We start from the raw sequence: 15752 nt of genomic DNA, 5'->3' as shown, positions 1-15752 counted from the left end.
TCTTGCTTTTAAATAGCACAAATTGACAAAACCAAGAATGAGGCTCACTGCTAAGAGGTGTGCCAAATAGAGGAAAAGGTTTAGCTAATTCAAGAGCAAAAAAAAGAATGTCTTCTTCCTTGAACTTGAGTAAAAACACAATCATGTTGATTCATGTGTTTCATATCGGAGGAGGATATGTAAGTTTGTAGGATGCATGCCCTCTTTCTAATAATGCATATCAGAATCATGTTAAAACTTATTTTGGTTGTCGAGAGATAAAATGTTCATCACACAGAAGAACTGTTTCTTAAGCATGCATTGTGCAGTCAGTCTGATACAGTATTTCTACTTCAAAGAAGGGGAGTAGTGACACAGCTTTCTGCGCGTTTAGATTATTGCTAGAGCTATAGACACAGTTAGGCACATATACCAAATAAAAGACAAATAAGTGTTAAGGGGAGTTTATAGGTACACTTTGCCCAGGCATCAAAACCTGTGACCGTGGATCCTAAATGAGGGAGCACGAAGTAGATCCTTCTCCACCTCTGTGCATGACCTGTAGCTCAGCTGGAACAGTTGTCAGAAAGGTGGCCACAGGGCCAAATGGGTTGAGTGTGGATCCAGTGGGACCACAGCTGCACACACAGAGATTCTGCAGAGTCTGGTCTCTGGCTTGGAGATGGGTCAGACTGCTGCAAAGTCAAAGCTTTATGAAACTCCTTTAAGAAATCTGGGCCCAATGTCACCTAGTTCCAGATTTACAGACAAGTAAAATTTCAGTCGTGGGTGGGCACAGTTATGAACTGCAATGCTTATTTAAGAAAGAGAAGGAGGGAAAGCAGAAAACAGAACACAGACAAGCACTTGTTCTCTGATGCTGGTGAAATGAGAAAAGATGATGCAAGTAAAAAAATCCTCCAGATATTCTTGCCGGGACACATGCGCATATATAAAGGTGTTAGAAATCAGCGTTTCCCACTGACACGTTGTTCCATTGCATTTTCATGGCTGTGTTGTACTGCTGTTGAAAGCTGAATCTAAGATCTGGACACTCTTTGCCCATGAGAAAATCTGAGTGAACCCTAAATCTGCTTAAGTTTGTTATAATAGTGCAAACTCCACAGAAGTACAGTCACAGCTTAGATGTAGCTAGATTCGATGACAACACCTCAGTTCTTTGCACTCAGGAACAAAAAGACTGTAAACTTCCAATTTGTGAAGATCCTGCCAGTAGCCGAACCTGTGTTTATTTGAAGGAAAAGCGTTTGTAATACAGAAGTAATTCATAATGGGATCTTCATGGGTGTCTACATGGCATCTTTCCAGTAATTTCTCGCTTCTGTAATCGTGTCTTGAGTTATGCAAGTCAAAACTTAAGATCCGTTCCGAGGAATTGTTTATGCTATTGATCATCATTGCTCAGAAGAAACTCTTCATCTTGAAGATAGTCTTCAGTTGTCTGGAATGGATTATATCTTTTAGTAGCCAAGTCGAGCTTTCAGTCTATCGGTGTGCCCTTTGGTAAAGCATACACGTGATCTTCATAGGCATCTGGTGGTGGTGTTAAATGCAGCATTGATGTAAACACCCATTTCAGACACATCCCTGCTTTTTTTCCCCAGTGCCTTTGATTGCAGTCTTGCACAGAAAAAGCTTTTCCTCCAGTTTCATGCAGCCACAATCCTGGTAAACTTTATTCTGCAAACTCTAAGGGCACAGTTTGGCCCTTTTCTAATTTCTAAAGAATTCTTACATCTGGTGAAGTGGTAAGAAAAAAGTGAAGACAGTTACTCAGGCTGCCCTTGTCAACCTGCATATGTAGGCTGAATCCAAAAATAAATGAAAATACTAATTTTTTGCCTCTTTAGTTTGTTATTTTGCCTGATGCCTGTCAGTTGGATGTTAAAGATGACCCTTGTTTCTACAGCAGTATTAAGTGATTACATACCGTTTTCTGTACGTTGCTCCTGTTTATTCTGACGTGAAGCAGTCACAGTTCAGACTTTCAAATTGATAGAGATATTGCAGGTGTTCACCTTGTTCTGTGTATGTTCATTTACAAACAGAATTAAAGTGTGTGGGATTAAGAAGCAGCATCAAGAGGAATGCACACAGTGTTCCCAATTGAAGGTAAAATGTGACCGAGAAATCCTTCTCTGCCTTTGCAGATCTTGGCACTTGTAGCAGTCAGGAAAGCCATGGACTACCTCTTCTCCCAACATGACTTAAGTTTTCTTGACGACGTCATTCCAGAAAAGGACAAGAAAAAGAAAGAGGACGAGAAGAAGAAGAAAAAGAAGAAGGGCAGTGTGGACAGTGACAATGATGATGTAAGGAGCTTTCTGCTCATGTCAAATTACTCATTTCTAGCTAGCTAATCCCAGGGGATGGTCCATGCTCCTCCCCAGCTCTGGGGCTGGGGATTTTCCAGCCTCTTTTGAAGCCAGACAGCTCAGTCTTTTGCTGCTGCAGCAAATCGACCCCAAACAAAACTTCCTGTCTACATTGCCTTCACTTTTCCAGATGTCACCAGCCTTGTGGTGGGTGGTACTTGCACTTCCACAAGAGCACTAGATCCCTGCCGAGATATCATGCCCTTTACTAGAATGCCTTTCATCACCCTGCCTTGTTCATTTTTCCCTCCTCCACCTTTCTCCCCTGTCACTGACTTTTACATTTTAGGAGGAGAATGGTTTTCACCAGCAGCTCTGTTACTTCTGAATGTATTCTGGTTTTCTTTTTTCATATTTTTATAATTGCTCTTTTTAAAAGCACAAAAAGATGTGACTTGTCGTATTGCAGGAAAGGCTGCTTTCTGTTGATAATGCTCATGACTTAAACGTTCTCAAAGCATACATGCACTTCTGCAGTGTACTCTTTGGTCCTACCTCGGGTTGCAGCATGCCCTAAAATAGTGAAACATAGCTGCTTATGTCATTACTAAGTGCAGTGACCTGACTAGACCAGATCCACGTGCCTTAGACTGTTCTATTTTTTACTGTATATGTAATAAGAAGAAATGTAGTCCTCGTGCCTTTAAACATTCTCCTACCCAGATCTAGCATGAACTCAAATCCTATAAATTTGTACTGAAGTGCTAAACACACTGATAATATAGCGCTTCGTATTGCAAGTGTGAACTGCCTTTGAAGAGCTGGCTGCCTCGGTCAGCGTTACCTTTTGCAATGTGAAATGGGAGCTAGGCTTTAGTAATTTGAGGCTACATGGAGAGTACTAAGCACAGTGTCGCTAGTTCTGCTCATGTCACCATCCAGGGCTTTTCCTATGATGTAGGCAGAGGTAAGATCACCCAAAGCTGGAGAAAAGTCCCATTTTAACACAGCAGAAGAAACAAATGAGAAGGGGTCGCACTCTGGGAGGAGGCAGGCAGCAGGTAAAGTCAGCTGGCACTTTGTCAAGCCCTCCTGCCCAGGTCGTCAACCCGCAGCCCCCAGGTTTGGACTGCAGCCTGGTGTGGTATGGCAGAGCGGCAACGGCACCAGTTGTTGGTCTGCGTGCTCACTGGCCTCCTCAGTTGTTATGAAGCAGGTAATGGCAACCTCCCCAAGAAGCAGTTCAGTGGGGTTAGTGTGTCTGCCAGGAGAGCTGCTTGCAGCAAAGCCTGATGGTGGCACTACAGTCACCGAAGAAGAGGGTCGTGGGTGCTGTGGGGTTGTTGAGCCTCGCTGTGTGTTTGGAGGGTTTCTGCTGGGTATTGTCTGCATCCTTTCTGCAAGCAGATCTACTGAATCAGCCCTCCTTGTGGGTTAGATAACACATCTGGTGTCCTCAGTGGGAAAATGGCAGCTCCAGGAGTTTCCCCAGACCATCTTGCTCAAGGTTGGGAGGACAGAAAAGGCAACCTCAGTCCTGGTGGAGGACAAGCTAGAACCCGAGTCCTATATGTGACAGCTATATAACACCTCTGCAGATCTGTGCTAGAGGCAACAAAGTCAGGCTGTTCTGATGAGAAAATACGCAAAGGCCTTTCTATAAAGAATACATGCTGTCTAAAATAAAGCATGTACACTGCAAGAGACAAAACTAGGAATTTCTTAGGTGAGGGTGCAGCGTTGTAGGAGATGGCCTGGCTGCACGCCTTGTTCAATCAAGCTGAAGCCCAGCTGGGAGGATTGGCTCTTATTTCAGACAGCAAGCTCCCATTTCCCATCATTTCTCCAGGAACTGTGAGGCCGAGGGCAAGGATTTCCTTCAACAGGTAATTTTGTGCAAACTAAAATTAGAGGAAACACCCTACTGTACGTAGTGAATAGTCAGCAGAGGTTTGACTCCATCCCCTCCTCTTGACTGATTTGAATCCAGCAGCATCGTATCCTGAGCCGTGGCTCCTGTATCTCCGGTATGCTTTAAGCTATCTTCTCTCTTCTCAGGCTTTTCATGAATTTCAGGTACAGTAATTGATCTAATGAGTAAGAGAATTTATGCAATGTGTTGGTGATTAACTGTTCTTGGGTTTTTTTTTTCAGCACTTGCTTTTACCAGCTTCCTGAATGTAAAGCACTTGGCATTATTGGTTTCATTATTTTCACCCTTGCCCTTCCAGAAATGTGTCCCGACAAAGTTAGTCCTGTGGGATATGGCAGGCAATACACCGATGAGAGTTCAGCAAAGGGAATGGCTGGGCGTTACTAATGCAAGTTGTGTTGGGTGAACGAGTACGGCAAAAATGGGCATTAGTGGAGACTGCTCGCAGCACTAGTTAGCACTTGCCTAAAGTTCTCACGGGGGGCTTGACAGCAATCAGGGGCAGCAAAATAGGAGCTGCAAAGAAAGATTTTCAGTAATCTCACCATTTTTCCCTCCTGCCTGTCTTTACAACATATGAATTAGTGCAACTAATTGCTGCGTTTTCCCAAGGAAAACTCAAGCACCTTGGTTTTCTCTCCAATTTTATGTCAAAAAATGCATGATCCAAGAAAGGCCTGACAATTGAAAAAAAAAAAATCTTGGGCTACTATATTTAGTTTCAGAGACAGAAGTGCTGTGTAATGGACTCTTCTCCCCTTAGGACATTTTTGCCAACTGCGGATACTTGCTCTGTCTCTCTGTTCATTGTAGATCGTGAAGTTTAAAGCAGACCCTGAGCATCAGCACTGCTGTTCCACAGACCTCTCACATTTATTCATTAGCACTGAAATGGTGATATGTCGGAAAGGTTCTCCAGCTCTTATGTTCTGCTTGCAGCATGGCCCCAAACAGATGGGGATCTGGGGATGGCTTTACTGCCTCAGTGCTTTTCTGCGGAAGCATCTTTAGTTGAGCTATGCTTATCCCTCAGCCTCGTAAAAATACTCCTGAGGAAACATTTTGCTATTGGAGTTTGAAATACTGCACTGGATGTCAGTTATCCTAAAAAATAATTTAAAAAAAAAGAGATCCAGGGAGAGCGATTCTCTGGCCTCTGTAATGTTTTTCTGCTCGGTGCTGTGTCTAGTTCTTTCCAGGAACAAAGCTGTGTTAATGTTTCTGGCAAATATCACCTTACTTCCTTTGCCAAGTTATGCAATATCAGCCTTTCCTTGGTTATGAGAAGTTACTTTTATTTTGAAAAAGCAAAATATTTCCAAGTACCTTCCGCTAAGAATAAGCAGGTGAATTATTGAAGGTGGTGGGGTGTAAATCATACTGGTACCCAAACTACCGGGGACCCAGTGTATGGCTTTTCTCTGCACTTGTGCCTCTTTACTGGTTTGCTGTTTCTCCTGTCTGGCTGGGAGAAAGGAATTCTTACAAGGGCCCTGGATTTTTTTTATTTTTTATTTTACTGTACATAGAGGTGTATGTGAGACTGGATTAGACTCGACGTACATAAAAGGGTGAGTTGAGACAGTCCAGCTTAAGAAACCTCTGCCATATGATGTCTGGCCCTCGTCCTCATCGAGCAATGGGGAAGAAAAAAGAGTTTTTGCAGAAATCACAGCAGGATAAAATGTGATGAGCTTTCACAGAAGCCAGTGCCCTGCTATTTCTGCCTACAAATGCATTTTCCATCCGTATTCCCTACAGCCAGCTCCAAGCTGAATTGGATGGTGTCTTACAAGCCAGTGGCAAAGGAGCTGGTGAGGTGGGGAAAGCGGACAATAACAATTACACAAGATCATTTTTTCAATCTGTTTTACTTTCGTAGTGTGAATGAAGAGGGAAAGTGGGGTGCAGTGGGGAACCGGTGGAAACCAACAGGCAACTAGGCTGGATGATGCTTTTTGATTTTTTCTTCTCCTCATTCCTACAGAAACTGTATGAAGGATAATTTTGATTTGTGGGAGACGATAAGAGAGAGAGCAGTGAAAATATTCTAAGACCTTTTACACGTTTCTTTCACAGTCTGACTGCCCCTACTCAGAAAAAGTCCCAAGTATTAAAATACCAATGGACATCATGGAGCAGGAACCTTTCCTAAGTGATAGCAAACCTGCTGACAGTGAGTAGAACTAACCTCTTGCATGCCTGCTTGACTCTGACTTGCAGTACAAAAATATATATCTATATTTAGAGTGATTATTTTTTTATAAAAAAAGAACAACTTTCCTATTACTTGAGAAGTACTTTTTCTTGTTCTTTTTCTTCTTTTTTAATTTTCAGGCCTCTGATTTGTGACAGATTTTGGTTCTGTGAGCTTTTTTCTTTGCTCGTTACAAAACTGATGTTGTTCCTTCTGGTGCCTCCAGCTTAAGCACTTTTATCCAGCTACTAACAGATCTCTTGGCCACTCACTCTCTCCTCCTCTCCTTTCTGACCTCCCCTGTTTTGTGTTAACTCTGCTGATGGTTTGATTTATTTTTTTCCTCTGAGCTTAGTGTTCTGGATTTGCAGCGTGTCTAAATTGCATCGCTGTCCCATTACTGTTTGTTTCCTTAGGTGCCAAGCAGTTGCAAAAATCAGCACTTATAAGAGTAATTAAGCATGTCAATGATCCACATAGTGCATTAAACTGACAAGGCAGCGATCAGTTGACCGTTAACATATTTCCCTTCTTAGGTGATTTGCTTTTGTGCTGTTCTGTTTCTTTTTAATTCTTACATTAATATCCGTAATTGATTGTTATGATCTTCATTTTCAGCCATTTTCACTTTTCATGTTATAGTCTTTTAAGTGAGGATTTGGGAATAACAACTGACCTTAGCTTTTTTGCCTTTGCGCTGACTTTTTAAAATACTATGAGCAGTGGGTGCCATCTGGAGATAGATACGCTGTTTTGTCATGAGACGGGAGGGGAGGAATGCAAATGGTAGTAATAAATCAGTACTGCTGCAGTGCTGCTGGTAAGATTTCTAGGAGCGAGACCTAAAACCACAGATCTTTAGATCCTTAAACTAACATTTAAGAGCTGGTACCCAAGTCCCTTGCCTTTTGGTGGCATTTAGATACCTTGGGCAATCCTAAGCATTGCTCTGTGCTTTTTAGATACAGGAACTCTTAGAGATTGGCATTATAAAACAAAGCCGAAGAGAAAGAGATGTTTCCCTGACCATTTAGATATTCTCAGTGTTTTGCTGATAAAGAAAAGGAGTGAAATCAGCCTCAGACAACCAAACCGATCCTCCTCGTTTTTCTGTGAAAATGCCCTGATGTGCTAAAAACAAATTGCATCCGAAATGTTGTTACACAGGATTTTATGATCAGATGCACTGTTTTCAACATCTTTGAGACTGAAACATTTAAGAAGTTAATTCTGCCGCAGACCTGCTTACTGGAATGCTCTTTGAGACAACACAGGGTTCATCACCCGTGAGCCAAGCAGTAGTTGTTTGGCGCATTTTAACATTTTTATAATCCAGTAATTGATTTCTGTTTTTTAATTAGAAACAACACTGGAAAAAAAAAACAAACTTAAAAATCAGGCCCTTGGAGTAGAAAAAGTAGCTGGAATCCAGCAACACTGTGGTGTTGTCCTTGAATATAACTGTGCTCTGCGATTCAAAGTATATTGTGAATAATACTACTAACATCAGCTTTCCTTCAGCAATAACAAGAATAGGATTATTATTAACAGGGAGTACACTTCCCCATGCTGAGTCAAGAAAGGAAAGCCATTCCAGGCACAAGCCACCTATTTTCTCACAGGGAGTTTGGGTGCGACAGTGAGGAGCACAGGGTAACTAAAGATGTGTAGATAAAAGGTAAGTGTCAAGATCTAAAGGTGATGAAAGTCTTGGGAAATGAGTCTTTTGGTCATGTTGGCACTTGAAGGGTTTTTATCTTGGAGGAGAGAGAGAAATTGAGTATTTTGATTTACAAGCTGTGAAATTCGTCTGGGCAGTCAGCAGTAAAAAAGCATTGCCAGATAGATGAGAGTATAGTGGAGAAACCGAGGCTGGGCTTGAGAAGCCATCAATGCTGTCGGCCATGCCAAACAAGGTTTCTTCCCTCCCCAACAGGAGAAAAATCACCAACATTCCTTGAACGCCATACGTCGTGCTGATACAATTCCTTTCCTTCAGTCACACACCATGCCAAGGTAAGCACCCAAAAAATGCACTTTATAATGATTCCTCAAAAGCATCTCAGCTACCTCTCAGTATACCAAAGTCAACGAGGCAAAGTTTCTGTCCCACTGTAGGAAACTCTTGGAAAGCACTTTGAGAAAATTCCATACATGGGGTTGCAGCATCCCAAGCTGATGACCAACGCGGCCTTCCAGTGCCTGGGATGGGGAGCGGAGAGCCTGCGGGAGGCCGGGGGGCTCCACCGGCCTTGGTTAGACCCCATCTGCAGTACCAGTGGCTAGTTTGGGGTTTAAACCAGAACAAAGATGCAGAGCAACTGGGAGGAGTCTAGAAAACATGTCTACAGGGGAAAAATTAAATTAACTGGGATTGTTTAGCCTTTAAAAAAAAAAGACAATGCCAGAAAATTGCTGTTATACTTACCTTCAGTCATGAAACAGGATGTTGCAAGGAGGAAGTAATCCATTTTCCCATGTCTGTGGTGGAAAATCGAGTGAATAATAACCTCAAATTGCAGCAAGGAAGAGTTAAGCAACAATTTGTTAGAGCTCAGCCACGGCTCAGCTGCTTGGGGCCACCTTGGACCTCCCAGCGCCAGGACTCTAGACCAGGGCAGCAGTAATCCTCTGACATATCAAAGAAGTATCCAGACTTCCAGGTATCAGAGAGTGTGTGAAGTGAATCTCAGATTATATTAAAGGCAGTTTATGAGTATTGCCACAGCTTGGTGTGAAGCACAGGTGCTGGATGCTTGGAGCTCCTCAGTCAATGAGATTGGTGGTTTTACCTCCTGACACGAGCAGTGTTTAGACCAACTTATTATCTTATGTGATGTACGGGCCCTATCTTGAGACCAGCTGTATATCACCACTGCCTGTCAAGGTTATTTATCTGGTATCTTGTATGCTGCCGGTTTCAGAAAGCTGTATTGTATGAGCTAATGCAAGGAACCGATACTGGGAGTCGAGCATTTGTTCCATTTCTGGATGTGACACTGTCTGTTGGGCGTCCCAGGATCGTCAGTTTTCTCAGTTTATGCCGGTTGCCCCTCTGTTTTGTTTGTAAGATGCCAGTTTTCTCTTGCAAGTTATAGATACCTGGGTTTTGTTTTCAGGATTTGGCCACTGGGAAGCTGTGCTAGCAGAAGTCCTGAGCACGGCAGACCACGTTAAGAGTGGCTGAGAAGCCTGGAGGTAGTCCCCACACTTACCTTGTCTTTCTTTTTCTTCGCAGCCCTCCACGAACTCCAGTAAAAGTTGTGCCTCAAATTAGAATAGAACTTGAGCCTGAAGACAATGGTTATTTCTGGAGGAGCAAGGGAACAGAAACTACTCTGTAATTTGTCTGTCTGTTAAATCTATTATGCTAGCCAAATATCAAAATGGTCTCTGCTCCCCACCTGCATAGGTAAATGAGACATCCCGTGCCCCTGCAGATCTCCTCTGATCCCTCCTCACCCGATTTTCCTTCCCACGCTGACCAAGACTCGTTTTGCCTTCTCTGTCGCTTCGACACGCACGCGTCTCTCTCATTTGCAAGCAGAGGGCAGAAGTATTAAGGATATCGTACCGTACCTGTGGGAGATGTCAGAGGAACTGGCATCACTTTAGTTGTGAATCAGTGTTTGTTTGTTTGTCCTTTTGTCGTCTGGCAGAACAAAACTGACCTCCAGGTTAATTCAATGTCTTGCTTACACTGCTCGAAGATGCTGGAAAGTGCTGCTAATACTAACTTGCTCTTAAAGCCTGTGCTTGTAGTTAACACAGGAAGGAAAAGGAAAAGGTACTTCACTCCCAGCACAGACAAACCATTGCCATCGTTGTAGCATGTGTTTTGAAATGTCCCTTTCCTATGCAATTTTTTTTAAAGAAACACTTTAATGGACTTAATCTGTCAGGTACATTGAAGAGTGTTATTTTCCTAGATTATTTTGTTTAAATTATGGGGGCCTAACCTACGACTTTTTTTTGTCAATTTTTTTAACCTTTTTTTAATTACTGTAAAGAAAAATGAATTTTTCCTGCAGCAGGAAACATATAGTTATGAGTAGTTCTACCTCTTATTTCTAGATGCCAGGCTTTCTGTAAAAAATGTGTTGTACCATATATGATGTGATTTTTACAAAAAAAAACAAAAACAAAAAACAAAACCACAACACCACACCACAATCTCCAGGACATGACATAGGGCTGGATCAGTGTGTTTAACACCTTCTACTCTGAAGCATCTGTTTTACTTAGGGTTATGTTGTTTTGTTTGGTTTTTTTTTTCGCAAGTAATCTAATTTCACTATGAAGGAGAGGGGATGTAACTTAAATCTCTTGTGATCTAGGAAGAGTCTTAAATGTTAACGGTGGTAAGCGAAGTACTGACGGCCACCGACGTCAGTGGACAGATGCTGATTGTATTCCTGTTGTTGATTTCCCGCGCGGTGTTGTTCGAATTATTTTTTTGGAAATATCAGTGTGTGCGCATGTGTCTGTGTGTCCACGAGAAGACCCCGGGTGCACTTCAGGCACGATGATGGCACGGCGGAGGAGAAGGATGGCTGGAGATGACCTACTGGGATGTTCATCCTGATGCTTGTGTTCGCCAGGCTCCCCACCATCTGCGTCCTCTAGCATCCCACATCTGCTTGCCGTCAGCTACAAAATTCACCCTAAATCTTGACTGCTTGATCCTAGACCCATCCACCCATCCACAGTGATGCGTCAATACCAAGCAGGCCAGGCATGGGAACACCCAGGCTTTTGATGTCAAACCAAGCGAGCAAATAGCACCTTGGGAGAGATGATTTTCTCTCTGCAGCATGTGTGTGCGTGTACTCATGTGTGCATGTAAACATGCATTTGGGAAACTGGGCTTCACCAAGACACTTCTGTGATGAAACTTGAGGACTACGTGTAACACGCTAAAAGCTTCATCAAAAAAAAAAACAAAACAAAAAAAACAAAGAAAAAATAGCCCAGCTATAAGGCCTAATTCCCCAGTGGAGAAAAATCCTGTTGCAGAGGACAGGCACGTTGCTGCTGCTTTTGTCCTTGTGAAACCAAAGTCCGTGTTGGTTAAGTAAACAGAATTTCGTGATGGTGCTGTGACCTATTCTGCCAAATTTTAGCATCTACTCACTCATAGTAGCCATATCGGCAACGGGAGGTGCAGAATACGGCTGCTCTTTTCCTCCCCAGATGTGCTGTAGAAGCAGCTGGCCACCTTACTTTCCCTAAAGCGCTTTGGTTAAAGGATGAGGTGATTTGGACCGTGATAGTTTGAGCTTGTTCTGCTGCAGACGGTCATTGCTGCGGGAAGACGACGGAGCTGCAGAGGCGCCTACACAGCACGCAGCGTGTGTGCATGCCTCCGTGCGTTCCCCTGTTTGTTATCGGGGGGTCTCAGTTTCGGCTTCCGTAAGACGCGTATTGACTCTCGGATCAGCATCCTGGGGAACCCATCCCAAACCTGCTTTGGAAGGGCTGGGGAGATGTCGGAAATGGCCAGAAAAGGAGAGGCTCTGTGATTCCTTCCGCTGCCGGGCCCCACTAGCCAGAGGACAGATCGCCTGGGACGTGCGATGCCGGCTGCAGCCCACGGTTTCCATCACCCGGTGAATACAAGCGCCTGGCTCCCGAAGGGGAAACAGACTCGAGCATCACCTGCAGCGTACCAGGGAGCTTGTTGTGTTTTGCCCAGACATTTGACTTGTAAGGATCCCAGTAACTGACGGAGGAAGAGTCAGACCCGAAGAAAGGAGAGAAGCGGCTTTCCTGCTCCCGGTAGGCTCGGCGGGCAGGGCACTGCACCCATGCACACATCCCCCACGCGCATCCCCATCTCTGTCTGCTGGCACCTGGTGATGTGTCTCCACAAAAATGAGGTCTTCCACTTTCAAACCATTTTAAATGTACTTGAAATGTGTTGACTGCTGATCTAGATCTTTCTCTCTCTTTTTTTTTTTTTTTTTTTTTCTTTTAACCTGAGGGAGCTGTTGTACAGAGGGTAGCATTGCTGAAGGGACGGGACAAAGGTTTCTGTAGCTTTCCGTGAAAAATACGGAAGTCTGGTGACAGGAGCTGGAACTGTTTCTTTTCCTGGTGCCTGACACTAGCACTTCATTGGTGGTTGTGTCTCTTTTGTTGGTTTTTCCTTTAAAAAAGAAAATCCAATGCAAAGAGAGCAACTGAGAGCTCTGCTGGTGGGCAGGGAAAAGAGCCTGCAGGCATCACAAGGGACGTTTCATTGCACTTCACAGACCTTGGAAAAGAAAACTTCTTTTCAATCAGAATTGGGTATTTTGTGGGAAAAGCCTGGGTGAGCACTTCTGGGAATAGAAGAGACTGACCCAAATTCTCTGAAATCAGAGAAATGAACTCCCCAGTGCAAAGCAAAGCCAGGTCTCGCCTCGTGGTGGGACCCCATGGCAGCCGCCCAGCTCCAGCCAGCTTTGTCCCGGTCCCGGGAGTGTGGTAGCCGTCTGCCTCTGTAGCCCAGGCTTATTTGTCATCATGGCCGATACATCTTTGTGGTGTTTTTTTTTTTTTTTGGAATCAACACGCACTTTCAGATACTTTTATTATTGTTTTTAATTCTCATAAGTCTGTATTTGCTTTGGAGGAAAGAATAAAAACTTCGTATAAAATGAAATGTATCAAGATGGTGGAACAAAAAGGAAAAAAAGCAGAAAACATTTCAATATATTAAAATGATTTTTTTTCCAGTAATATAAAACATGAAATTCCTTATAACATTATAGTATTTTACAGTTTTATGAAGCTTTCTATTGTGACTTTTATGGAATCAAAAGATGAAGATGATGAGATATTTTAGCATTTATATTTTTCAAAATTAAATGTATACTGAAAATAAAGTAACTTTATGCATTTATTGGAGAGTTTGTGTGTTTGTTTTTCCTTGTTATATATTCAGACTTGTGTGACTGAATCAAGGTCCCCGTGTCGCTGTTGTCGTGACCACCATTTCCGAGGGAAGATGCTCGGCAGCTCTTGGGAGGGAGGGGATGCTCAGGAAAGACCCCACGGATACGTGATAACGACGCGTGGGTGTGCGGCCTGTGGGGAGCAGGCATGGGGTGCCCCGGCCGTCCCGCTGCGGGGTCTGCCTGGGTCCATGCTGCTGATCTGCCCCGGCGTGGGCAGCCCTGGGGTGGGCAGCCCCGGGGGCGATCGTGTGGCAGCTGGGCAGCGCAGCCGGCCCTTTGCTGGGGAGAAGCCGCGGCAGGGGCTTGGCAGCCCTGGGACGCTGAGGGTGAGCTTCCTGGCTGTGCTCAGCGGGGGCTCGGTTTGCCCATCCCAGCTCTCCCGGGGGTGGGCCCTTTCCCATTTCCACGTGTCGCAGGATGAGACCAAGCCGGAGGAGATGTTTGCCGAGGACCAGCGTGGTGAAGCCGTCCTGTGCGGCTCAGGCACACGAGCGCTTGGCTCCGTCGCGGTGTTACCTTGCCCCGTCGTTTGGTGGGCACCAGGAGCCGGGGCTTCGGGTGATGCCCCTCGCCCTGGGGAGCAGCCGTGGGGCTGGATCCCGAGGGTAGCCAGGAGGCCCTGGAGCGACATGACATCTCCCTGCCGCCTGCGGACAGGGAAGGGTGAGCCCAGCGTGGCCTGGGCTTCTCTGAGAAACCTCTGGTTTCTGGGCTGAAAATTGCCATGACCAAACTTTGCTTTTTGCACTCATTGTTCCTTGGCCAGGAATAACCAACCATTGGTGAGGACGCAGGACTGGGGAACAGCAACCATCAACACCTCTCTGGCTCCACCAGTGTTAAGAGCGGCCATCCCAGTGGCAAAGAATTGTAACAAGGCATCAACTCCTCCAGAAACCCCGTCCCTTCCTGCCACGGGAGGAGGTGTGGTCATTAAAACACTTGTATGGGTATTTAGAGCTAACTTTTTAGTAAGGAATACGGGTGGTATCTTGATGTAGTGGCAGTGCTGGACCAAGCTGCAGGTCCCCAGAGCCTTCTCCCCTTGGCTGCTGCTCTCCCGTACCTGACCTGGCAGGCTTGGTTTAGGTAGCACCAAGCTCTGTGCTTGGTGGGACTAAAAGCCATACATTGTCCAGCATTTCTCCCATTTTGTCAGCATGGAAAGTGTTTTGTGGTGTTTTGGGACTCTGCTATGTTTTGGGCAGCTACTTCTGCACCACCGTACCAGGATTATCCCCTGGGGAAGTAAATTACTTATACCTTGCAGCTGCTGAAAGCCCTGGGTGTGAGCTGGGCAAGGTGAGCATCACCTGGGAGCTGGTCCCCTCCCTTATAAATTGCTGTTTATCTCCTGCTAGCTGGCTAGAAACCTTTGCAAAGTCTGTCTTGTGGGGGTTTGGGGTATCAAGCCAAGAGGAAAACACTGTTCCTTTTAGGAAAGTGCTCTAGGCAGTACAAAAGAAAGATAAAATTAAAAGGAGGTATGGCCCTGTTTACTTGCTGGGTTTTTTGTGTGGTTGAAGTCAATGGCAGGGATGCTGCTGGCCCAACAGAGTGAACGCTGGCCTGAAGGCTGGGGAAAGGAGTTGCTGGGAACCAAATAGCTCTGTGGGTCTCAGAGGCAGATAAAACTGATGCTTTTAACCTTTCTTTTAATGCTTTTATGGATCTAGTAATTGATTTAGAAAAAAAAAAAAAGAGACACAGAAGTTGGTCAGCTTGTTCACTTCTGTGCTGTGTTAACCTGCTCTTCAGGAACAAATCCCTTGCCCGCATGTTCGGTGCCTGGCAGGGAGGCAGAAAACACCCTGCGTTCCCCCAAAAGGCTGGGTGATGCCATGGGCTGGCCGTGGCAGAAATGGAGGGGTTTTTCCAATTTTTAGGAAAAACCGCCCTGCCGCATGTCAGTTCATGAACACTTACGTGCTTTTCTCTCCGCAGGAGCCTGGGCATCGCTGGATGGGCTGCGAGCACTGGCAAGATAAATGCTGGGAGCGGTTTTATTCGGCGCCGCTGGTTTGTGGTGCCTCGAGCAATTCACCGCACGCTTCTCCCATCGCAGCCCTGCTTTCCCTGGTGGGAAACTTTTAGTGACATTACTCCCACCCTGCCACTGCGCTGGCAATGCGTCGCTGCTTAATTACTGCCGTACCAGCTGTGCAATTAGCGTGACTAACAGCTTGAGGCGGCTGTGGTTAGGCACGGTATCTGCCTGGCAGAGGTATTGGGTTGGGATTTGTTTTTAATCTGTCCGTGTTGCACTGCCTGCTCCAACCTCTTGGCCGGCTCTGCCTCGGGCTGCGCAAGCCACCTGGCAGAAAGGCGCTGGATGTGGCCTGAGGTTTGCCGGGCACCCCGACGTT

General features: G+C 45.1%; 1 protein-coding gene across 6 annotated transcripts in view; it reads left to right on the top strand.

The window, feature by feature from the left end:
* SLC4A4 (solute carrier family 4 member 4) overlaps window positions 1-13276 on the top strand; it is a 240596-nt gene extending 227320 nt beyond the window's left edge. For 4 of the 6 annotated variants that reach the window (XM_075420783.1, XM_075420785.1, XM_075420784.1 and 1 more), the window contains 3 exons: window positions 2151-2312; window positions 8382-8461; window positions 9684-13276. In XM_075420783.1, coding sequence (XP_075276898.1) covers window positions 2151-2312; window positions 8382-8461; window positions 9684-9789 — 348 coding nt within the window. In that variant the 3' untranslated portion in view covers window positions 9790-13276. Of the gene's footprint in view, window positions 1-2150; window positions 2313-6327; window positions 6425-8381; window positions 8462-9683 lie in introns of all 6 variants that reach the window. The other 2 variants (XM_075420786.1, XM_075420782.1) reach the window with 1 other exon arrangement.
* The last annotated feature ends 2476 nt before the right edge of the window (window positions 13277-15752 follow it).

Source organism: Opisthocomus hoazin, chromosome 5 (genome assembly GCF_030867145.1).
Source record: "Opisthocomus hoazin isolate bOpiHoa1 chromosome 5, bOpiHoa1.hap1, whole genome shotgun sequence".
Classification (NCBI taxonomy): domain Eukaryota; kingdom Metazoa; phylum Chordata; class Aves; order Opisthocomiformes; family Opisthocomidae; genus Opisthocomus; species Opisthocomus hoazin.
Note: the sequence above shows the minus strand (reverse complement) of the source record. Positions and strands in the feature narration are given on the sequence as shown.